This window comes from Physella acuta, unplaced genomic scaffold (assembly GCF_028476545.2).
Source record: "Physella acuta isolate Inbredline_101_S28 unplaced genomic scaffold, ASM2847654v3 ptg001138l, whole genome shotgun sequence".
Classification (NCBI taxonomy): Eukaryota; Metazoa; Mollusca; class Gastropoda; family Physidae; genus Physella; species Physella acuta.
The window spans coordinates 674,461-700,542 of record NW_026732655.1 but is presented as its reverse complement, the minus strand read 5'-3'; the positions used below and the strand labels follow the sequence as shown (position 1 = coordinate 700,542).

The following is a 26,082-nucleotide window of genomic DNA, read 5'->3' as shown; positions in this document are numbered from 1 at the left end:
CCCCCCCCCCCCCCCCCTTCACAGAGGCGTAGCGACCCTTCCAGGCGCCCGAGGACAAACTTTTCGATTTGCACCCCCCCCCCTCGAGATTTCATTTCAATTTGCACCCCCCATCAAACTTTCGATTTGCGCCCCCCCTCAAACTTTCGATTTCCACCCCTCCCCCCTCAACCTTTCAATTTATTTTTCCAACCCATTTTGGCGCCCCCTAAGGTCGGCGCCCGGGGACATATGTCCCCCCCCCCGCCCCCCTCCCCCCTCGCTACGCTACTGCCCCTTCGTCACACACCGTCACAAAATTACGGACCCCCCTCTCCCCTACGAGTGTGACATCATTTATGGACGACCCCCCAAAAGACATTTAAGTCTAACAAGAAAGGTTTCGTGCGCAAAATAGTCTAGATCTATATATAGACAAGCATTATGAGCCAGATTTAAATTGCGCGTTCAATAAACTATCCAGAGCTCAGCAGGAAGGAAATTAAAAAAGTATCAAGATGTCCGGAGGGGAGGAGGTGAAGTTTTGTGGCGCTTGCATGAACCTAGCCTTGAAATTAGATCGAGGAGTTGGAACAGCGTAGTGTAACAGGTATTTTATTCTAGATTTTACTTCGTTTTTTATCGATAAATATAAATATAAATTTAGGCTAACTTGGCCAAATGAGTTTTTTTAAGTGTCTGAATTTCAGTCTGAATTCTTGTCTTTTTAAAAAATTATTTTATAATTATAATAAATCAAAATCTAATCTCATATATATTTTCGCGGGGGGGGGGGGGGGGCGGGGCGGGGCGGCGTACACTGGTATTTTCTATATAGCGCATAGCCTGAATTCCATTTCGTTTGAGTGGGGGTGGAGGGGGGGGATGAGAAGAGGCTTCCTCTTCCCCCCCCCCCCCCCCCCCAAAGAAACCCTGCTCCAGATCTTGTTATTTTTAATATTTCTAAACTGTAGATCTAGATCTAGTCATAGGGCCTACTTACTTATACTATAGATCTAGATTAGTAAACCTATTACTATTATGGAATGTCAGATTTTTAAAGACTTTATTAGATCTAGACTAATGACTATTTGAATCTATACTAGATCTAGATCTAGATCTTTACTATATTTCTTACACAGCAAAAGTAAGGAAAAAAAAAACTAGATATAGATCTATACCTAAACAAAATAATAGTGTGAAGCTATTTAAATGTACAGTCAATTTTGTATATAATATATACCTCTAATTATTTTAACAAAACCCTGCCCAATCAATACCAATGAGCTTGTGTTTCAGTGCTTAGGCTACAACCCACTCAAGCGAATCCTTCTTCTCTTGAAAAGCTCTTTTGTCAGTTTTGTCCCATAAGCTAAGCAGGCTTGTGTAGTGTTTCAAATGTAGTTGTAGTTTATTGCTGTTACATGCAGGTTGTTGGAATTGGCAGTCAGAGAACTATTTTTACATAGATCTATATGTGTAGACATTAATTAGGTTGTTTAGGCCTGCTTGTGTTTCATCACCTTCTGTGATTTTCTTTTCATAAAATTAAACATAAGTGAATTCATCTTGTCATATGTACAATCTTACCTATACTTAGAGCTTTAGGCCTGCTTTGTATATATTTGTATATGACAAAGGCCTATAGGTTGCTAATTCAATTTTATTCTAAATGTTGGGAATTCATTGAGAGATTTCAATTAAACTGGATTAACTTATTGCTTAGATTTTAACATTTTAGCAGGTATTACGTTTTTAAAATTTTTTGAATATATTACTTTATTTTTTGAATATGAATGTATTAGAAAATGTTCTTACATTTCAATAATTGTTATAATTTTCCTTCACAGAACCTCGGCTTTTCCCTGTGGACAAACATCAGTAATTTTAAAAACATGCAGTTTCTATTCTACAAATATTTGTTGATCAAAACCACAGCTGGAATATATTCTACAATTTCTTGATCTCCACCAGTATTCTGTCAGTACCCAATCTATTGTATAAATATTATGGCTTTAACTGAAAACTACTCATTTTATTCACTTTAAAGTTGTATCAATGTCAGTGTTAAGCAGACAGCTGTCACTCTTCTGTGTGTTAAGACCATGTAATCAACCTCTGAACAAGAATCAACTCAGAAATTAGAGCAGTCACTTATAAATTTACCAACAATTCAAGTCCCTGTTAGAAATTTACATCATTTATGGAACTTTAACTCTTCGCAATTCATGTCCCAGTTATAAATTGACCAACATTTATGGAACTTTAACTCTCTGCAATTCATGTCCCAGTTATAAATTGACCAACATTTATGGAACTTTAACTCTCTACTATTCAAGTCCAAGTTTTTCACTTACCAACCTTTAAGGAACTTTAACCCTCTGCAACTGAAGTCCAAATTTCACCATGCCTCCGAAGGAAATTCCTCAGATGGGCCCGGGCTCAAAGATATCGGCCCTGATAGACGCGTTGAAAAAAAATCTTATAATCACAGAGACAAAAAAAACCAGAGAGCTTCTAATTGACTTTTCTTCCATTGGATTTACCCTTCTCCCCATTGAGATCTGTAAAAATGAAGAGATCATAGAACTTGCCACCACATTTTTACTCCCCTTTAATCGACTGAAGAAACTCCCCAGCAACATTGATGCCTTACAAAACCTGCGCTACATTGACATGAGGAGTAACATCATGGGTTCTATTCCGCCCAACTTTTTTGACAATGTCTTATTAGAATATGTAAGTATTTCTAAATATTCATCATCATAATCTTTTCCTATTTTACACTCAAAAGGCATAAGACAGATGAAGCAGTTCATCTGTTTCAGTGACTATGGCATATAAATGCGGTAGTGTTTTCCCTAATGTGAGTTGGGTACTTATCAGAGTGGGTACACTCTGGGACATTCTACTGAAATCTATACTTTCAGAATAGCAGTCTAGAGTTCTACCACTAGACCACACTGTCCCCTCTAAATATTCAGTAGTTTATAAGTGATTATCCAGCTTTTTAAAATAAAAAGTGTAATTTGTTTTATCAACTGCAGGTTAGAAGTGCTTTAATCTAAACCATCTCACACATCTACTCTAATATGTATTTAACTCACATTTATTAGTTTTTAACGATCCTGTTGACTTTTCTCTTTTAAATTACAATTTTCTTTAAGTCCATTTAAAATGCTTATTGTAATGTAATAGCTAGGTATTCATGTTAGAAAATTAATCTGTTGATTTTAGAATTAAAGAACTTATCTTTTTATTTATAATGCAATAGTTTATTGACCACATCACTGTTACAACAGCAAAATTTACAATTATAGGCCTTTTCTGCAATATCTGTTACATTCTGTAACAATACCGTAATGTTATTTAAATAACACAGCCATTATTCTATTGGGTTACAGAAATGTTATTTTTTTTTTTTCTTAATCATCAGATAGACTGCTCGTTCAACCTGATCAAAGCCATCCCCCCAACCATCAAAAAGTGTGTGTATCTCCACACACTCATCTGCCAACAAAACAGGTTGAAAACTCTACCGTCCACTATCAATAGCTGCGTCAGCCTCAAGTTTGTTAATGCTAAATTCAATGAGGTGAGTGACCGCGGGTCATTGATTTATTTTCTAAGTCCACTTTCAATCATAAGATTATATCTGATTACTTTTGTAATGAAAATGTGGCGGGGTGGTAGAGCGCTTGACTGCCAACCTAAAACTGAAAATTGTAGGACATTTCAAAGACAAACGAGCTGTTGGTTTTCGGACCTGACTCATCTTCGGGGAAGTAAAGGCAGTTGGGAATAGTGTTGACCAGATTATACTTCATATTTGTGGTAAAGAAGAAGATGAACTGTGCATCATTTGCCCAATTGACTGTCAGGTTTTGAAGGGTATCTTTACTTCTTTGGTTACTTTCTTGTGGAATATGGGAGCTTAAGTAATTTTGTCACTTTAATTTTGAATTATTTTGCTCCCGTTCTTTCTTTATATTTGTGGGCATGATGTGTTTCCTATTTTTAATCAAACAATTTTTTTTTAAAGTCTTGTTTTTGTTTCTTTTTTTGTGTGAGATCTAATCCTAAATTGTTTTTATTTTTATTGATGCTAATTACCACAATTTTCTTTTTGAATTCAACCCAATAAAAAGTCCTTGCTTTTTACAGATCAAAAAGTTACCTAAAACCATTTATGAAGTCAGTGCAGAGATGGACTTTTCTTTCAACGAGATGACTGAGCTGCCGTCTGCCTCCGTGAAAAATCCAGCCCTGCGACGTTTGGATGTCTCCTACAACAAAATCACCACCATCCCCGCCAACATCAGCACAATCTACACACTAGTCTTTCTCAATGTTTCACACAATTGCTTGCAGGTGAGTTATTCCCCCTGTTTTTCTCAATGTTTCACCCAACTGTTTACAGGTGAGTTACTTTCCCTGTCTTTCTCAATGTTTCACACAACAGCTTACAGGTGAGTTATTCCCCCTGTCTTTCTCAATGTTTCACACAACTGCTTACAGGTGAGTTATTCCCCCCGTTTTTCTCAATGTTTCACCCAACTGTTTACAGGTGAGTTACTTCCCCTTGTCTTTCTCAATGTTTCACACAACAGCTTGCAGGTGAGTTATTCCCCGTTTTTCTCAATGTTTCACCCAACTGTTTACAGGTGAGTTATTCCCCCCGTTTTTCTCAATGTTTCACACAACTGTTTACAGGTGAGTTATTCCCCCTGTCTTTCTCAATGTTTCACCCAACTGTTTACAGGTGAGTTATTCCCCGTTTTTCTCAATGTTTCACACAACTGTTAACAGGTGAGTTATTCCCCGTTTTTCTCAATGTTTCACACAACTGCTTACAGGTGAGTTACTTCCCCCTGTCTTTCTCAATGTTTCACACAACTGCTTACAGGTGAGTTACTTCCCCCCGTTTTTCTCAATGTTTCACCCAACTGTTTACAGGTGAGTTACTTCCCCTTGTCTTTCTCAATGTTTCACACAACTGTTAACAGGTGAGTTATTCCCCGTTTTTCTCAATGTTTCACACAACTGTTAACAGGTGAGTTATTCCCCGTTTTTCTCAATGTTTCACACAACTGTTAACAGGTGAGTTATTCCCCGTTTTTCTCAATGTTTCACACACCTGCTTACAGGTGAGCTATTCCCCCTGTCTTTCTCAATGTTTTCCATTACCACCTTGAATGTGAGTAATTGCCATTTGCTTTTCTCTATGTGTCCAAGAACTGCTCTCAAAACCACAATGAAATGGAGAGATGATATCAAAATAAAAATATCAAATGTTTTTTTACTTACACTGAATAGATAGCTGCTTGCTTTAAAATAAAGCAGTGAGGAGAAAAGAATTCGCTATTTTTGAGAACTAATTTAATAAATGTTAAGTTTCTTTTAAAAAGATAGTTCACTAACTAAAGTTCACTAACTAAAACAAAATTTTTGTTTCTTACAAAAGAGAGTTTCCTTAGAGTAAAAAAAAAAAAGTAAAGTTCCCTTTCAAACCAGACGGTCCATGGGGCAAGTGAAGTAGAGTTCACTTATTTCTGTGATTTCGGCCTATGAAGGGATAGTGTGGTCAGCACAATGCCCAGCTGCCTTTACTTACCCTAACGTGAGTTAGGTACTCATCAGAGCTGGGTGGACTCAGGGACGCTCTACTGACTTGAACCCGGATTAGAACTCAAGACTTACGGGTTAGCAGTCCAGCTCTCCATCGCTAGGCGACTTCGTCCCTTACAGTACACAGCAGTTAGTTCACTAACTAAAACAAAATTTCTGTTTCGTACAAAAAAGAAAGTTCCCCAAGAACTGGCAGCACTCAAGTATCTACATGAACTAAACATAAGCCATAACCAACTGACTGCCCTACCAGAGACCTTTGGATGCCAGGTAAAGTAGGACTGCTATTTTTTTTTCATTAACTTTTTAACTTATTTACTATACCAATTTATTCTTACAATAATTTGAAATTATTTCCTGCATATGGTGCTAATTTTAAATATTTTTTGTCAATGCCAAATATTATAGATCTTTGTTTAGTTAAATTACATGTTTCTTTTTTATAATTTTTCTAATCTTGATTCTTAATGATTGTTAGCAGACATGAAAATATCGCACAGTGTCAACCCACTGACACATCAGATTCTATTTGTTTTAAATCATATTTCATGTATTATGCATATAACTCATAAGACCTTTATATAGAGTGTAATCATAGATTCTCCGCAAGTCACATCAGACTGTATCACTATGTATCTCCATGCCTTAGATTTTAAAATTTATTTTTAGTCCTACTCATTGGCTATAGGGCTGGTAAGTAGGTCACCAAGCAGTTGTATGGCTCATGCAGGTTTTATTGAGCCGTAGAACTGGTTGGTGACCTACTTACCAGCCCTATACTGAATGTCACATCAGACTATATGACTATGTATCACCATGCCTGAGATTTTAAAATTTCCTTTTAGTCCTATTCCCTGACTATACTGAATGTCACATCAGACTATATGACTATGTATCACCATACCTGAGATTTTAAAAATTCCTTTCAGTCCTACTCCCTGACTATACTGAATGTCACATCAGAATATATGACTATGTATCACCATGCCTGAGATTTTAAAATTTCCTTTTAATCCTACTCCCTGACTATACTGAATGTCACATGAGACTATATGACTATGTATCACCATACCTAAGATTTTAAAATTTCCTTTTAGTCCTATTCCCTGACTATACTGAATGTCACATCAGACTATATGACTATGTATCACCATACCTGAGATTTTAAAATTTCCTTTCAGTCCTACTCATTGGCTATAGGGCTGGTAAGTAGGTCACCAACCAGTTGTATGGCTCATGCAGGTTTTATTGAGCCGTAGATCTGGTTGGTGACCTACTTACCAGCCCTATACTGAATATCACATCAGACAATATGACTATATCACCATGCCTGAGATTTTAAAATTTCCTTTTAGTCCTATTCCCTGACTATACTGAATATCACATCAGACTATATGACTATGTATCACCATACCTGAGATTTAAAAAATTCCTTTCAGTCCTATTCCCTGACTATACTGAATGTCACATCAGACTGTATCACTATGTATCACCATGCCTGAGATTTTAAAATTTCCTTTTAGTCCTATTCCCTGACTATACTGAATGTCACATCAGACTATATGACTATGTATCACCATACCTGAGATTTTAAAATTTCCTTTCAGTCCTACTCCCTGACTATACTGAATGTCACATCAGACTATATGACTGTGTATCACCAAGCCTGAGATTTTAAAATTTCCTTTTAGTCCTACTCCCTGACTATACTGAATGTCACATCAGACTATATGACTATGTATCACCATGCCTGAGATTTTAAAATTTCCTTTTAGTACTATTCCCTGACTATACTGAATGTCACATGAGACTATATGACTATGTATCACCATGCCTGAGATTTTAAAATTTCCTTTTAGTCCTATTCCCTGACTATACTGGATGCCTCAAACAACAAGATGACTTCTCTCCCAATGGACATAGGCTGGATGAAGGTCATGGAAGAGCTCAATGTGTCCAATAATGAGATAGAAGAGCTTCCAGAGGAGATTCACAAACTTCAGTACCTAAAGGTTAGCTCTCCGCTTTAAAAGTTTAATTTTATTTTTGACAAAAATTAAAGATACTTTATAAGGTCTTCAGTGTTTTACCTAAAGCTAAGTTTTCCTTCTTTTAAGTCTAAATCTTAATTTTATCATTGCCATTTGTATTTAAATATGCTATTTAAGTAAGTATGGTTTTTGTTTCTTATATATTTTAATGTATTTTTTAAAAAAGCTTTTTATGCGTGTATTTAACAACTTTAATTTTATAAAAGTATATATTTTTTATAGATGACAAAAAAATTAAAATTTATAGAAACGTTTAGCCTATAGGTTGTAAAGCTGATTTTTTTTTTATTAACCTGTTGTATTTAATATAGTCATGAAGTTCTCTAAGTAGCCTACCCATTAATAGTTTTATCAGAAATAAAGTATAAAAATGGCTCTTTGTTTCATTAAAACATTGGTATAATAAATTAATATCCGACAGTTTCAGAGTTTCTATAAAATAAAATAGAGAAACTTTGCAAACTGTTGATATCTTTTAGAACTTTTGGTCCCATAAAATAAAATAGAGAAGCATTGCATTAAACCATGATATCTGTCAGAAATTTTGGTACAATAAAATAAAATTGAGAAGCACTGCATTAAACCGTTGATATCTTTCAGAACTTTTGGTACAATAAAATTAAATAGAGAAGCATTTCATCAAACCATCAATATCTTTCAGAACTTTTGGTACCATGCAATAAAATAGAGAAGCATTGCATTAAACCATCAATATCTTTCAGAACTTTTGGTACCATACAATAAAATAGAGAAGCATTGCATTAAACCATCAATATCTTTCAGAACTTTTGGTACCATACAATAAAATATAGAAGCATTTCATCAAACCATCAATATCTTTCAGAACTTTTGGTACCATGCAATAAAATAGAGAAGCATTGCATTAAACCATCAATATCTTTCAGAACTTTTGGTACCATACAATAAAATAGAGAAGCATTTCATCAAACCATCAATATCTTTCAGAACTTTTGGTACCATGCAATAAAATAGAGAAGCATTTCATCAAACCATCAATATCTTTCAGAACTTTTGGTCCCATACAATAAAATAAAGAAGCATTTCATCAAACCATGATATCTTTCAGAACTTTTGGTGCCATACAATAAAATAGAGAAGCATTTCATCACACTATCAATATCTTTCAGAACTTTTGGTACCATACAATAAAATAGAGAAGCATTTTATCAAACCATCAATATCTTTCAGAACTTTTGGTACCATACAATAAAATAGAGAAGCATTTCATCAAACCATCAATATCTTTCAGAACTTTTGGTACCATACAATAAAATAGAGAAGCATTGCATCAAACCACCAATATCTTTCAGAACTTTTAGTACCATGCAATAAAATAGAGAAACATTGCATCACACTATCAATATCTTTCAGAACTTTTGGTACCATAAAATAAAATAGATAAACATTGCATCACACTATCAATATCTTTCAGAACTTTTGGTACCATAAAATAAAATAGATAAACATTGCATCAAACTATCAATATCTTTCAGAACTTTTGGTATCATAAAATAAAATAGATAAACATTGCATCACACTATCAATATCTTTCAGAACTTTTGGTACCATAAAATAAAATAGATAAACATTGCATCACACTATCAATATCTTTCAGAACTTTTGGTACCATAAAATAAAATAGAGAAACATTGCATCACACTATCAATATCTTTCAGAACTTTTGGTACCATAAAATAAAATAGATAAACATTGCATCACACTATCAATATCTTTCAGAACTTTTGGTACCATAAAATAAAATAGATAAACATTGCATCAAACTATCAATATCTTTCAGAACTTTTGGTATCATAAAATAAAATAGATAAACATTGCATCACACTATCAATATCTTTCAGAACTTTTGGTATCATAAAATAAAATAGATAAACATTGCATCACACTATCAATATCTTTCAGAACTTTTGGTATCATAAAATAAAATAGATAAACATTGCATCAAACTATCAATATCTTTCAGAACTTTTGGTATCATAAAATAAAATAGATAAACATTGCATCACACTATCAATATCTTTCAGAACTTTTGGTATCATAAAATAAAATAGAGAAACATTGCATCACACTATCAATATCTTTCAGAACTTTTGGTATCATACAATAAAATAGAGAAACATTGCATCACACTATCAATATCTTTCAGAACTTTTGGTATCATAAAATAAAATAGATAAACATTTCATCAAACCATCAATATCTTTCAGAACTTTTGGTCCCATGCAATAAAATAGAGAAACATTGCATCAAACCATCAATATCTTTCAGAACTTTTGGTCCCATACAATAAAATAGAGAAGCATTTCATCACACTATCAATATCTTTCAGAACTTTTGGTCCCATGCAATAAAATAGAGAAGCATTGCAATAAACCATCAATATCTTTCAGAACTTTTGGTATAATAAAATAAAATAGAGAAGCATTTCATCACACTATCAATATCTTTCAGAACTTTTGGTCCCATACAATAAAATAGAGAAGCATTGCATCACACTATCAATATCTTTCAGAACTTTTGGTCCCATACAATAAAATAGAGAAGCATTGCATCACACTATCAATATCTTTCAGAAACTAGATATCTCCAGCAACAAAATCAGCAACATGGATGTCCTGACCAAGCTGATCTCTCTGGAGGAACTCAACTTTGCCAACAACAGCATCACCAGCCTCCCAAACAAGTTAAATGCCTTGAAAAATCTCATCCGACTGGATTTTTCTGATAACAATGTCAGCAGTCTTCCACCAACCCTGGGCAGGTGTGTGTCATTTTTATTAGGTGTGGTGTGTGTGACCACGTGTATTGTGTGTAAAATGTGTCACTACTCTACAACACAATCCAGTCATTAGTCAAAAAATTAAACTACTTCTCTATACAATCCAGTTAACAGTCTAAAATTTGTAACCTATTTTTCCCTGGGCAGGTGTGTGTCATTTTATTAGGTGTGGTGTGTGTTTGACCACGTGTGTTGTGTGTAAAATGTTTCACTACTCCACTACACAATCCTGTTATTAGTCAAAAAATTTTAACTACTTCTCTATACAATTCAGTTAGCAGTCTAAAATTTTTACCTATTGTTTGTATATATAAACTTGCTGGCAGTTTAAAATGCTAATGGTTTCTGGTTGTTTATTTTATCAGAATTGTTTCACTAAAAGACATCCTGGCGGCAAACAACAGCATCAGTGTCATAGACCCATCCATCGGCTCAAAGCAACTGCTGCGCTGTATAGATCTTACCAATAACAAGTGAGATTCAAATATTTTTTCACATTTTTACTGACCATTATAAATATTGGTTTTGAATTTTTTACTGACCAGAATTAAAATATTTGTTTCACATATTTATTAAACCACACTAATAAAATATTTGCTTCACATTTTTTACTGACCATTATAAATATTTTGGTTATGAATTTTTTACTGACCAGAATTAAAATATTTGTTTCACATATTTATTAAACCACACTAATAAAATATTTGCTTCACATTTTTTACTGACCATTATAAATATTGGTTTTGAATTTTTACTGACCAGAATTAAAATATTTGTTTCACATATTTATTAAACCACACTAATAAAATATTTGCTTCACAGTTTTTACTGACCATTATAAATATTGGTTTCGCATTTAATACTGACCAGAATTAAAATATTTGTTTCACATTTTTACTGATCTTTATTTAATATTGGTTTCGCATTTTTTACTGACCAGAATTAAAATATTTGTTTCACATTATCATTAAACGGCACAGTAATAAAATATTTCCTCACATGATTTACTGACCAGAGTAAACCTCTGTTTCAAACTTTCATTAACTGCATACAATTAAAACATGTTTCATATTTTTTACTGACCACTATTAAGAACATAATTATAGACTTAACAAAAGTAAAGAGCTCTCTTTAGACCTAGTGATTAATTGGGCAGATTAAACAGAGTTCATATGATTCTTGAAGGGAACTTGTGGTCAGCACTTTGCCCAGCCGGCCTTACTTTCCCCAACTTGAGTTATGTACCCATTACAGCTGGGTGGACTCAGGGATGTTCTACTTATAGATTTTATGTTTTTCTAGACTGACTGAGCTGCCGCAGGAAATGCAGCCCTTTAGAACTCTTGAGATCCTCCGTTTGAATGGTAACAGAATTGCTACTTTGCCTCCCTCATTTGAAGCCTTAGAGTTCCTGTGTGAGTTAGACCTGAGCAACAATTTAGTGAACGAGGTCTTCATTCCCAAAACATTGGAGGTAAGCTTGTTTTTTGTTGTTGGTGTAAACTTGGAGGAATGTTAGTTTTTGTGTGTGTCTGGTGTAAATTCCAAATTAGACACAATTTGGTGGGTGAGTTCTTCATCCCAAAAGTTTTTGGGAGGCTTGATTAAACTCTAATTAAACACTAAATGGAGCTTTGTCATTGTATTTTAAAAACTTTGATTAGTTTTAGGTATTATCAACTCTTTAATCCCCATAGCTTTTGTAAGGGCTGTAACAACACAAAAGTGTTTAATTTGATGGCTCTCACAGAGTTTGATTAGATGTTTACCTGGATAAGAAAAAAAAACATGGGTATTTGTCAAGTTTGCCTTTATAGCAGTTGTTAATAATATGAAAAAAAAACTGAAAAAAATTCAGAAATGAATTATTTTAAGAAGTGTTAAAAAATTAGCAAATGCAGAGAACATGAAAGTATTTTTTTTTAGTTAAGACTAAATTCATATTTTTTTAAGTCAACCTGACATTAATCTGAAATTTTACTTTAGTAAGATTTAATTTGACTGGCTTTGTCATAGGACTGTGGATTTAATGTCTGTAAACACCACTTTTTACTCAAATGTTTCTGTAAATATTTTAAATAGACTTACACTTTCCACAAATCAACCCTCTATTGTTTAGTTTTAATATTAGTGACTAAAAATTAAGCCTTATTGCATTGTTTATTTCTAAACATAAAAAAAATTAGCTGCATCAAAGTTGCAACTTTCTTTTAATGCTAATACACAAAGTTTATTTTCTCTTCAATATTTCTAGACTCTTCAATCTTGACTATATATCAAAGTTAATTTTATTTATAAGGTCTTATTTATTCAAATCTTATTGCTGTTAACTTTTAAAAAAGGAATGTAAAAATGTGTAGGTTCTAAATACCTTATTGCTGTTAACCTTTAAAAAAGTAATGTAAACATGTACAGGTTCTAAATATCTTATTTCTGTTACCTTTAAAAAAGTAATGTAAAAATGTACAGGTTCTAAATATCTTATTGCCGTTACCTTATAAAAAAGTAATGTAAACATGTACAGGTTCTAAATATCTTATTGTTGTTAAAAAAGTAATGTAAAAATGTACAGGTTCTAAATATCTTACTGCCGTTACCTTATAAAAATGTAATGTAAACATGTACAGGTTCTAAATATCTTATTGTTGTTAAAAAAGTAATGTAAACATGTACAGGTTCTAAATATCTTATTGCCGTTACCTTATAAAAAAGTAATGTAAACATGTACAGGTTCTAAATATCTTATTGTTGTTAAAAAAGTAATGTAAACATGTACAGGTTCTAAATATCTTATTGTTGTTAAAAAAGTAATGTAAACATCTAGAGGTTCTAAATATCTTATTGTTGTTAAAAAAGTAATGTAAACATGTACAGGTTCTAAATATCTTATTGCCGTTACCTTATAAAAAAGTAATGTAAACATGTACAGGTTCTAAATATCTTATTGCCGTTACCTTATAAAAAAGTAATGTAAACATCTACAGGTTCTAAATATCTTATTGCCGTTACCTTATAAAAAAGTAATGTAAACATGTACAGGTTCTAAATATCGGCAACAACCCGATCCCCCCGCCCAGCGTTGACCCCAAGTCTCCACTGCTGCTGTTGTCTGATGAGGAGCACGCTCGCCGTCTGACTGTTATAGACATTTCTAATCTCAAACTTGATGCCTTTCCCCCTGGCGTCTGCATGTGCAGGATGTTAGTCTCACTGAAAATTTTTAACAACAAGGTAATCTTCAGTTTATGGATTTAATAACAAGGTAAACTTCAGTTTATGGATGTAACATTTTTTTTAGGCAATATCTTTTATATCTAATTAATAAAAATATTTTACATATGCCTGTATAAATTGGATTGTAGTAGGCCTGTAATGTATTTGCAGTTTAGCCTGAATGAGATTTGAGTGACTTTTGATGTTATCATTTTTCTAGATCAAAGTGATCCCAGACAACATCAAAATTTGTAGAAACCTGGAACATTTTGATGCCCACAACAATGAGATTTCAGAAATACCAGTCAACATTGATTACCTACACCGCCTGAAGTACCTTGACCTTTCACAGAACGCTATTGTTATTCTCCCCTTTAACTTAGCCAAGGTTTGTCTCAAAACTCCTACATTTCTCTTGCCACCACTTCATCATTTCCTCCTACAGACAACTCCTCCCATCTTCCTTTAGACAACTCCTCCCATCCTTCTGCTGACAACTCCTCCCATCCTATACATACAACTCCTCCCATCCTCCTACATACAACTCCTCCCATTCTCCAACACACCACTCCTCCCATCCTGTCCATAACTTCTCTCATAGTCCAAAACTTTGAGTTCAGCATACTTGCACTGTATGGGACGGCATGGAGCACTAGACTGCTAACCCAAAAGTCTTGAGTTTAAAACTGATTCCACCCAGCTCGTGTTAGGGAAAGTAAAGGCGGCTGGACATAGTGCTGACCACACTATTCTATCACACAGAGGTAACAGAAACAGGTGAACACTACTTTAACTATTTTAACTTTCTCACACCATCAGTTGCGGAGAATCAAGCACCTTGATATGTCCTTCAACTGCCTTGAAAGCCTCCCAGAGGACTTCAACAATTTAGACCACCTGGTACATCTTGACCTCAGCAACAACGAACTGGTCAGCTTTCCGTCTCAAAAGATTGATGTCTTGGCGTCGCTCCTGACTTTAGATCTGTCCAAAAATCACCTGTCAGTGTTTCCGGAAGAGTTCATTTATCTTTTCAGGTGAGGGGTAAATTTTTTCCATGCTGGTTCCTTTCGGATCTGCCCCCCCCCCCCCCCGCACGGGGCAGGTGAAGTAGTGTTGATCTGTTTCTGCACCATAAAAAGTGACATTTTTATCCCCCTATCTGAGACGCTAGTCTGTATATATGTTCTTAAGGCTGATGTTGGGAAATAAGGGCAAGGTGTGTCTGTAAGCTTAAAACCCTAACCATGCATTAGTCATTATAAAAAAAAAAATTCTCATGAAAAAGAATTGTTAAATTTTATCAATTTTAAAATAACATTAGTGACTTTTTAAAAATTAAAGATCTATCTATTCTCTTAATTTTTAAATTTCTTGATTGGATTTTAGGATGATACATTTTTACTAAATTTTAATAAAACAATTATTTTAGCCGCCATTTATTGATATATGCCTTTTTTGTATTTACACATACATTTTAATGTTAGACAAATAAATTAGCTGGTAATTTATGTCTTTTGCTATAAGTGACAATTAATACCTTAATGTTTCTTTTCTAGTTTTGTATCTTTTCTAGCATATTGCTTTTTATTTTAATTATTACTTTTTAAATATTATCCTCTTATTTTAATGATATGTCAGAGTGCTATTGACAATGACAGGATGACAGAATAGTGAAATTACTATGTAGATATATAATTTGTAGGACCACATTGTTGTGATTTAATGATGAACTACTTAAGTGAAGTTCAAAGGTAGATAACTCACAGTTTTTGTACAGACATTGAACTGAGTGATCTCCCCTCAGATTGCAGAAGTTGAACCTCTCAGGCAATGACCTGACAGAGATCCCCCAGGAAATCAACAAGATGCAGTCTCTAGAGAAACTTGACCTCCATGACAACCTACTGGAGTCTATCCCAGAGACCATCTCCAAGCTCAAGTACATCACAGAACTGGACATTAGTGACAACAAAATCATGAACATCCCCAGCAGTTTGATCAGCATGACGGAGAGATGCAAAGTTTGTTCTTTTTTTTTTTTTACCTTATTTTTATCAGTATGCACTTTAATTTTTTTTGAAGTCGTGGTTGAATGCTAGAGTGTTTTGACTGCTAGCCTGAAGGTCTTGAGTTCAAATCTCACTTCAGACTGGTGAATGTGGGACTTCCCTGAGTTCACCCAGCTCTGATTGGTACCTAACATGTGTTGGAGATATCTTCATTTATTATATTTGAGTCTAAATAGCTTAATAAAAAAAACGAGCCGAACTGCGGCGTATCATACGCCGATATTTAGTTGTTTTATTTTCTACTTTTCAGTCATTCATAATTTGTGAATTCGACAGTATCAACGCTGCCACTGAAAATATTTGCTTTAAAACACTATCAGTAGGTCGTTAAGGACGATACCCCCCCCCCTCCTTTCCCCGAACCCCTACCTCACCCCCCCCCCCCACACCCCCGTGAAAGCAGCCTCCTCTTAGTTACCTCCCCTAAGTTTAAAATAGTTTCAAATTAAATTATCTGCCCCTATTAGGCGTCACTAAACTTGGCTGTACGATCATAAACATTTAGCGTGAACCACAGCTCACCAGACCATGTGGGGGTGGAGGAGGTTGCGATATGCCTAGAGAGGAAGAGAGGGGACTGCTAGGCGCGCTTACAGCTTGTTTTCTAACGTCTCCCAGAAGAGAATTATATATATAGATAATTAAAGTTAGAAAACGGTGGAAAAAACAACAACAAAAAACACCTTAACTTTTAAAATTATAAAATGTACTTTAAATAATAAAATTTTTTATTTTCCCCTTTGGCTTCCCTTAGGTGAGCTATGATGATCAGTCTCCGGATAAAACGAGGGAGGCGCCAGGTGAAATTACCGATACTGTGGAGAGCCTCACAACTCTTGGAGGAGTGTGAGGCAGGGAGTCACCATGGTGTCACCACAAGAAGTCCACTGTCTCACCACACTAAATGACAGCGTCACCAGTTAATCCAGATTAAAACTTTGTAATCTGTCTCATAATACTAAAGCTTAGTGTCATCAATGTGTCACTATATTTTAGCCTAGAATTTCCTCACTGACTCATTATACCACAGCATGTTACCAATGTATTAAACTCAGAATATCAGTGTTGACTCATAACAATTAGAGTACACTCTCCAAAAGGTATTAAATGTCACCATTGTCTCACAACTGTCATAAGTAATTTGTCACCATTCAAGTTAGAATCAAAACAGATGTGTCACAATGAAATATCACTTCTGTGTCACCTGTTGTTAAGTCACCATTGTCTCACCACTGTCAGCTCTGCATTTTAACCCTGACTCACCACTATTTAACGTGCCACCCCTGTCACTAGAATTTATCCTTAGCATTGCACCACTTTTTCTGCCACCATAATTAAATTAGTATGTCCCAACTTTGTCACACAAAAATTAAACCTTAGCTGATCACCATGTCTCAATAATTAAATAATAGCTTGTCACCAATTTGTCACAAAAATTAAAAGTTTAAAAATAAATTGCAGTATGTCAATCCAATAAGGACTTGAGTATTAAATTAAATTTTTAACTAAGGGTAATGACCCACTGTATTACAAACAACTACACATGAGGATTTTATAAACTTGATCTTAATACTGTCCTGTATTAAAAACTTGATTTGAATACATTTTGTTATAAATGTTTTAAGTAAACCAAAGTAATCCTAGCAAAAATTTCCCTATATCAGTCTGTGATCTTTTACTTAAAAACTCTATCACTGTGATAATAGCTTACAGTAAATTATATATATATATATTTACTTCTATTTATTGTACCAAACATTCAAAATCTTTACTGTAATAAAACAGATTATTTCTTAATCCAAGCATTGTTGTTGTTCTAAAACCATTTAATTATTTTAATACAGTAATGATAAAATTCTTTTATTCTATTTTTTATTTACTCTTGAACAATATTTTTGAGCAAAGAAAAAACTAAGACCTACATTTGTAAATGAGTGCGAGAGGCTTCATAAAAGTAAAGTTGGAACACGGATTATTTATTCTTGAGGTTATTTTCTTCTAAACAATTTAATACACTAAAGATTGAATTGCTATATTCCATACTGCTCATTCATTGGTGAAGAGAAAATTAACGAACCATTACAACAGTTAAAGTAGAAGACTTCAATAGTTATAAATGAGAGAGGCTTCATACAAATATTGTGTTACAGCATCATCAAATAGGCTACATCATCATGGTTTAGGCCTACTTGCAGGAGAAAAAAATTGATGTTATCTCCAATGGAAAGTGGTGGATACATTTCACAAGCAGATATTTAATCAGTTGGCTGTAGAAATGTGTGCATTATATAAGTGGGCGTGTAGGTTAACTGTGTGTGTTGGTTTTGTCTAGGTTAAACCATGTTAAGTCTATGTTAAACTGTTATCTATAATAATAGTTTCGCTGTCTCTCTATCTATCTATCTATCTATCTGTCTGACAAGAACGCTCTAGAGAAAAGACAAGCAATTTAAAAACATGCACAGTAATTCGAAAAACGAAGTATGACGTCGACACATTTAGCACAGAGTAGAAAATAATCTCAAACCCAGAGAGTGCTCACAGTTATATGACGTCATTGATTTTCGCGTTAACATTGAATAAAAAGGAAATGTTGTCTAATCTTAATGGTTTGCGTGAAGAGTTTCTTGCATACAATTCTTCGGGTAGGGGCGAAGCCCCACCCCCCGCGTCAGAACGTCTGAGCCCCCCCCCCCCCCCTCCCCAACTCAAAAGAAATTTCTTCATCGATACTCTATAATAAAATTACCGCCTAATTAATGTGTCTAATCTAAAAAGTGGTTTTCTTGCAATTTCTTTAATGCAATTCTTCGGGTAGTGGCTAAGCGCGACACCAGTGTTTCTTTCAGACTTTTTCCTCCCCGGAGAGGGGTGGGGGTAATTGAAATTTTCGAGGGCGGGGTTAGAATTTACGGGGAGGGGGGGCGGACACTGGAAAAAGTATATAATTATATTTCGTTGAATGGGACGGTAGACATGTTTTTTTTGGGAGTGGGGGTGGGGGGGGGGGAGTGGGGGGGGTGGGGGGGGGGGAGGTGTGAGTGGGGGGGGGGCGGTGGTTTCCTCATCGATACTCTATAATAAAATTACCGCCTAATTAATGTGTCTAATCTAAAAAGTGGTTTTCTCGCAATTTCTTTAATGCAATTCTTCGCGTAGTGGCTAAGCGCGACACCAGTGTTTCTTTCAGACTTTTTCCTCCCCGGAGAGCGGTGGGGGTACTTGAAATTTTCGGGGGCGGGGGTAAAATTTTCGGGGAGGGGGCGGACACTGGAAAAAGTATATAATTATATTTCGTTGAATGGGACGGTAGACATGTTTTTTGGGGGGTGGGGTGGGGGTGGGTGGCGGTGGGTGGGGTGGGGGGGGGCTGGTGTGTGGGGTGGGTGTGGGGTGGGGGTGGGGGTGGTGTGTGTGTGGGGGGGGGTGGGTTGGTTTTAGTTTAGAGAAAAGAGACAGCACTATCAACCTAGCGCCCGGTGTATCCTTCCTCAACGGGCCATTTTTCTCGTCTATAATAATAGTTTCGCTGTCTGTCTATCTATCTATCTATCTATCTATCTATCTATCTGTCTGACAAGATCGCTCTAGAGAAAAGACAAGCAATTTAAAAACATGCATAGTAATTCGAAAAACGAAGTATGACGTCGACACATTTAGCATAGAGTTGAAAATAATCTCACAGTAATATAATGACGTCATTGATTCTGGCGTAAACATTGAATAAAGAGGAAATGTTGTCTAATCTAAGTGGTTTGCGTGAAGAGTTTCTTGCATACAATTCTTCGGGTAGGGGCGAAGCCCCACCCCCCGCGTAAGAACGTCTGAGCCCCTCCCCCTCCCCAACTCAAAAGAAATTTCTTCATCGATACTCTATAATAAAATTACCGCCTAATTAATGTGTCTAATCTCAAAAGTGGTTTTCTTGCAATTTCTTTAATGCAATTCTTCGGGTAGTGGCTAAGCGCGACACCAGTGTTTCTTTCAGACTTTTTCCTCCCCGGAAAGGGGTGGGGGTAATTGAAATTTTCGGGGGCGGGGGTAGAATTTTCGGGGAGGGGGGCGGACACTGGAAAAAGTATATAATTATATTTCGTTGAATGGGACGGTAGACATGTTTTTTTTGGGAGTGGGGGGTGGGGGGTGGGGGTGGGGTGGGGTGGGGGGGGGGTGGGGTGGTTTCCTCATCGATACTCTATAATAAAATTACCGCCTAATTAATGTGTCTAATCTAAAAAGTGGTTTTCTCGCAATTTCTTTAATGCAATTCTTCGCGTAGTGGCTAAGCGCGACACCAGTGTTTCTTTCAGACTTTTTCCTCCCCGGAGAGGGGTGGGGTACTTGAAATTTTCGGGGGCGGGGGTAGAATTTTTGGGGAGGGGGCGGACACTGGAAAAAGTATATAATTATATTTCGTTGAATGGGACGGTAGACATGTTTTTTTGGGGGGTGGGGTGGGGGTGGGTGGGGGGGGTGGGGGTGGGGGTGGGGGTGGTGTGTGTGGGGGGGGGTGGGTTGGTTTTAGTTTAGAGAAAAGAGACAGCACTATCAACCTAGCGCCCGGTGTATCCTTCCTCAACGGGCCATTTTTCTCGTCTATCTATAATAATAGTTTCGCTGTCTGTCTATCTATCTATCTATCTATCTATCTATCTATCTATCTATCTATCTATCTATCTATCTATCTATCTATCTATCTATCTATCTATCTATCTATCTATCTATCTATCTATCTATCTATCTATCTATCTATCTATCTATCTATCTATCTATCTATCTATCTATCTATCTATCTATCTATCTATCTATCTATCTATCTATCTATCTATCTATCTATCTATCTATCTATCTATCTATCTATCTATCTATCTATCTATCTATCTATCTATCTATCTATCTATCTATCTATCTATCTATCTATCTATCTATCTGTCTGACAAGAACGCTCTAGAGAAAACACAAGCAATTTAAAAACATGCATAGTAATTCGAAAAACGAAGTATGACGTCGACACATTTAGCATAGAGTTGAAAATAATCTCAAGGCGGAAAGTGCACACAGTAATGTAATGACGTCATTGATTCTCGCGTAAACATTGAAAAAAAGGAAATGTTGTCTAATCTTAATGGTTTGCGTGAAGAGTTTCTTGCATACAATTCTTCGGGTAGGGGCGAAGCCCCACCCCCCCCGCGTAAGAACGTCTGAGCCCCCCCCTTCCCCTCCTCAACTCAAAAGAAATTTCCTCATCGATACTCTATAATAAAATTACCGCCTAATTAATGTGTCTAATCTAAAAAGTGGTTTTCTTGCAATGGGACGGTAGACATGTTTTTTTTTGGGGGGGGGGGGGGGTGTGGTGTGTGGGGGTGGGGGGGGGGTGGGGGTGGTGTGGGGGGGGGTGGGTTGGTTTCAGTGTTTCTTTCAGACTTTTTCCTCCCCGGAGAGGGGTGGGGGTACTTGAAATTTTCGGGGGCGGGGGTAGAATTTTCTGGGAGGGGGCGGACACTGGAAAAAGTATATAATTATATTTCGTTGAATGGGACGGTAGACATGTTTTTTTTTGGGGGTGGGGGGTGGTGGAGGGGTGGGGGGGGTGGTGTGTGTGGGGGGTGGGGGGGTGGGGGGTGGTGTGTGGGGGGGGGGGGTGGGGGGTGGTGTGTGGGGGGGTGGGTTGGTTTCAGTGTTTCTTTCAGACTTTTTCCTCCCCGGAGAGGGGTGGGGGTACTTGAAATTTTCGGGGGCGGGGGTAGAATTTTCTGGGAGGGGGCGGACACTGGAAAAAGTATATAATTATATTTCGTTGAATGGGACGGTAGACATGTTTTTTTTTTGGGGGGGGGGTGGGGGGTGGGGGGGGCGGTGTGTGGAGGGGGTGGTGTGTGGGGGTGAGGGGTGGGGGTGGGGGTGGTGTGTGGTGGGGGGTGGGGGTGGTGTGTGGGGGTGAGGGGTTGGGGTGGGGGTGGTGTGTGGTGGGGGGTGGGGGTGGTGTGTGGGGGTGAGGGGTTGGGGTGGGGGTGGGGGTGGTGTGTGGTGGGGGTGGTGTGTGGGGGTGGTGTGTGGGGGTGGGGTGGGGGTGGTGTGTGGGGGGGTGCGTTGGTTTTACTTTAGAGAAAAGAGACAGCACTATCAGCCTAGCGCCCGTTGTACCCTTCCTCAACGGGCCATTTTTCTCGTCTATAATAATAGTTTCGCTGTCTCTCTATGTATCTATCTGTCTGACAAGAACGCTCTAGAGAAAACACAAGGAAATTAAAAACCTGCATAGTAATTCGAAAAACGAAGTATGACGTCGACACATTTAGCACAGAGTTGAAAATAATCTCAAGGCGGAAAGTGCACACAGTAATATAATGACGTCATTGATTCTGGCGTAAACATTGAATAAAGAGGAAATGTTGTCTAATCTAAGTGGTTTGCGTGAAGAGTTTCTTGCATACAATTCTTCGGGTAGGGGCGAAGCCCCACCCCCCGCGTAAGAACGTCTGAGCCCCTCCCCCTCCCCAACTCAAAAGAAATTTCTTCATCGATACTCTATAATAAAATTACCGCCTAATTAATGTGTCTAATCTCAAAAGTGGTTTTCTTGCAATTTCTGTAATGCAATTCTTCGGGTAGTGGCTAAGCGCGACACCAGTGTTTCTTTCAGACTTTTTCCTCCACGGAGAGGGGTGAGGGTACTTGAAATTTTCGGGGGCGGGGTTAGAATTTTCGGGGAGGGGGCGGACACTGGAAAAAGTATATAATTATATTTCGTTGAATGGGACGGTAGACATGTTTTTTAGGGGAGTGGGGGGGGGGGGGGTGGGGGGTGGGGGGGGGTGGTGTGTGGGGGGTGGGGTGGTTTTAGTTTAGACTTTTTCCTCCCCGGAGAGGGGTGGGGGTACTTGAAATTTTCGGGGGCGGGGGTAGAATTTTCGGAGAGGGGGCGGACACTGGAAAAAGTATATAATTATATTTCGTTGAATGGGACGGTATACATGTTTTTTGGGGTGTGGGGGTGGGGGGGGTGGGGGGGGGTGTGTGTGTGGGTGGGGGGTGGTGTGTGTGGGGGTGTGGGGTGGGTGGGGGGGTGTGGGGGGGTGGTTTTAGTTTAGAGAAAAGAGACAGCACTATCAGCCTAGCGCCCGTTGTATCCTTCCTCAACGGGCCATTTTCCTCGTATTAAATATTAATGGCTGTATGTCTATATTAAACTGTAATGTTAATGGTTGTATGTCTTTGATAAACTGTTATATTAATGGCTGTATGTCTATGTTAAAATGTTATGTTGATAGTTTTATGTCTATGTTAAAATGATATGTTCATGCCTGTATGTCTATCAATGTTAAACTGTTATGTTCATGTCTGTATGTCTTTCTCTGTTAAGCTGTTATGTTCATGCCTGTATGTCTATCAATGTTAAACTGTTATGTTCATGCCTGTATGTCTATGTTAAACTGTTATGTTCATGCCTGTATGTCTATGTTAAACTGTTATGTGCATGCCTGTATGTCTATCAATGTTAAACTGTTATGTTCATGCCTGTATGTCTATGTTAAACTGTTATGTTCATGCCTGTATGTCTATGTTAAACTGTTATGTTCATGCCTGTATTTCTATGTTAAACTGTTATGTTCATGCCTGTATTTCTATGTTAAACTGTTATGTTCATGCCTGTATTTCTAAGTTAAACTGTTATGTTCATGCCTGTATGTCTATCAATGTTAAACTGTTATGTTCATGACTGTATGTCTATCAATGTTAAGCTGTTATGTTCATGCATGTATGTGTATGTTAAACTGTTATGTTCATGCCTGTATGTCTATGTTAAGCTGTTATGTACATGGTTGTATGTATGTCTATGTTAAGCTGTTATGTTCATGCCTGTATGTCTATGTTAAGCTGTTATGTTCATGCCTGTATGTCTATGTTAAACTGTTATGTGCATGCCTGTATGTCTATGTTAAGCTGTTATGTTCATGCCTGTATGTCTATGTTAAGCTGTTATGTTCATGCCTGTATGTCTATGTTAAGCTGTTATGTTAATGGATCTCCTGTTACTGACCCAAATCAAGAGTCCTAGTTAGGTGAACGATTCATGGTTCAATGCACATGTTGTTGATTCAGCTTCAGTGTTGCAATAGGGCCATCAAAAGTTAACTTAAAAAGAATAATTGACACTGGTAACGAAACAAAAGTCAACTTAAAAAGAATAATTCTCACTGGGAACGAAACAAAAGTTAAGTCCCAGCTGTCTGTCCAAGATCGAGGTAAATGGGTGTCCTCCAATGCTCTGTCCAGTCAGGTAGGTATTCAGCCTACAGAATTATTGCTCCATACACATTCCCTTTTGGACCTTGCCGCCCACACGAGACAGGTGAAGTAGAGTTTATCTGTTTCTACACCACAACAGGTGACATTTCTACCACCCCTCATTTAATATCTAACATTTTCGTAGACTATCATTATCAACATCACTCCTGTTGACCCTTTGTGGAGCATAGGAAAGCAACCACACCTCTTTATCGTACTCGGTTCTGGGCGATCCCTTCAAGTTGGGCCCACGTCATTCCGGCTGTTTCTGCTTCACTGATAGCTGACCTTAATTGTTTTGGCTTGCCTACTTTCCTCTTTCCTTGGGGATTCCAATCAGTGTTTCTTCCAGACTTTTTTCTCCGGGGGGGGGGGGGGGGCGCTTGAAATTTTCGGGGGGTGGGGAGACTTTTCTCGGGAGGGGGGGGGGGGCGGACATTGGGTGGGGGGGGGGCGGTAGACTTTCTTTGGGGGGGGGGGGGCTCTGCCTGGAAGAAACTCTGTTTATGGAGGGTGCGCCCAATCCAAAATACAAAAGCGTAAAATGGGAATGGATTGGACACAAAAGTTCAACACTATCAAGAACCAATTAGCCCCCCCCCCACCCCCATGCCAACTTCAACACACTTTAGCCTACTGCCTCAAGAAACAAGTTCCATTTTAATTAAACTTGGGATCACACAAATGTCACTTGATATTTTCGGGGAAGGGGGAATGGGCGGACGACGATGCCACTGGTAAAGTATATATTTTCTATATAAATTTCATTTCGATCGCCCCCCCCCCCCCCCCCCCCCCCCCCTGAAGAGATGCTTGGAAAAAACTCTGAATCTAACCTCTCTGTTTGATAGGATGCATAAAACATCTAAGTTAGGCTAAATGCTCAGCGATGTGATTTATTGGCTTTTAAACAAATAACACAAATAACCCCCATCAAACACATAACAAACCATAACCAATAATTAATCAGCCACAAATAAGGTGTTATAACACTTAACATAAACCTCTCTACATAGATAGATACCCGTGGCCTTGAATGTGAAGTGAGTAGTCGTCTATACTTATTAAAAAAAAAAAATTGTAATAATTAATAATCATTAACTACCACAGCATATCGCTAAATAAAGGTGATTAATTGTATTCAGTAGGCCTTTAAGGTGGCTAATGTGGTTAGTTATAACTATGCTAGGTACCCGAAAGAGCTGGGTAAACCCCGCGATATTCTTCAGACAACTAATGAACTTAGCATTTAGCCACATATCCCAAATGAAGCCTATTTTAGTATTCATAGTTTCAGCTATCAAGTGATGTCTCGTGTTTTAATTAAAATACCTGACATTTCATTAAGCTCTTGATTAGGCCGCAGTACTTTTTGATTAATTCAATTAGACGCAACTGTTTAATTATGATCGATTTAACTCTACTAACGTGAGCTCTTTGGTCAAATTAAATTCAATGGAAATATTCGAGTAGAGAGGCTTTCTATGGAGAAAACGATCTTCCAACTACCTGTTAACTGTAATCACCAGTGGTGGATTAACTGAAGGGGCTGATTGAGCCACGGTCTGGGGCCCTAGAATTAATAGTGTTATTAAATATGTGTAAGACAATCCAGAGATAAACAAACCACATGGTCCATATTGTAAGCATACAAAACGAACACAAATATCAACATAAAGCAACAAAGCATGCAACATATGTTTCTAGCCATAAAGTTCATTACCACATTTAACAGTTCAACAATATGTTGCCCACGGTGTTACTGTGTACATTTAGCTCAGTATTTTAGTGGACCGACCATTAAACACAAAACTTTGTTTTTATTCGCGTGACCTGGCGAAAAAGTTCAGGATAAGAGGAATTCTATCTTAGAATGTGTTTCATTTTGTTCATGCATAACGTTAGAATAGTTTCAACGAATTTTCCTGTAGTTAGATATTTTTTGAAAATTTTTACAACGCATAACCAAAGATTAAAATCTATATTGTATAATACGTTTTTACGTTTGACTTTTTAATTTTTTCTGAGA

At 37.1% G+C, this 26,082-nt stretch overlaps 1 protein-coding gene across 2 annotated transcripts; it reads left to right on the top strand.

Annotated features, from left to right (window-relative positions):
* Positions 1-397: 397 nt before the first annotated feature.
* LOC131956247 (leucine-rich repeat protein soc-2-like) lies at positions 398-17,519 on the top strand. 2 transcript variants are annotated; one of them, XM_059320672.1, is made up of 14 exons: positions 398-589; positions 1,830-2,718; positions 3,416-3,574; positions 4,144-4,350; positions 5,782-5,877; positions 7,467-7,619; positions 10,271-10,458; positions 10,842-10,949; positions 11,779-11,950; positions 13,516-13,707; positions 13,910-14,077; positions 14,509-14,726; positions 15,497-15,713; positions 16,516-17,519. In XM_059320672.1, the coding sequence occupies exons 2-14, from the start codon at positions 2,386-2,388 to the stop codon at positions 16,609-16,611; spliced, it is 2,307 nt and encodes a 768-aa protein (XP_059176655.1). In that variant the 5' UTR covers positions 398-589; positions 1,830-2,385; the 3' UTR covers positions 16,612-17,519. The 2 variants fall into 2 exon arrangements, with proteins under 2 accessions (XP_059176655.1, XP_059176656.1); XM_059320673.1 differs by lacking the exon at positions 398-589 and adding an exon at positions 1,457-1,723.
* Positions 17,520-26,082: the final 8,563 nt, after the last annotated feature.

Coding starts and splice junctions, on each gene's coding strand:
- LOC131956247 (XM_059320672.1), top strand. CDS start 2,386: ATGCCTCCGAAGGAAATTCCTCAGATGGGCCCGGGCTCAAAGATATCG. Junction 3,575..4,143: donor TTAATGCTAAATTCAATGAG/GTGAGTGACCGC, acceptor TGCTTTTTACAG/ATCAAAAAGTTACCTAAAAC. Junction 14,078..14,508: donor TCCCCTTTAACTTAGCCAAG/GTTTGTCTCAAA, acceptor TCACACCATCAG/TTGCGGAGAATCAAGCACCT.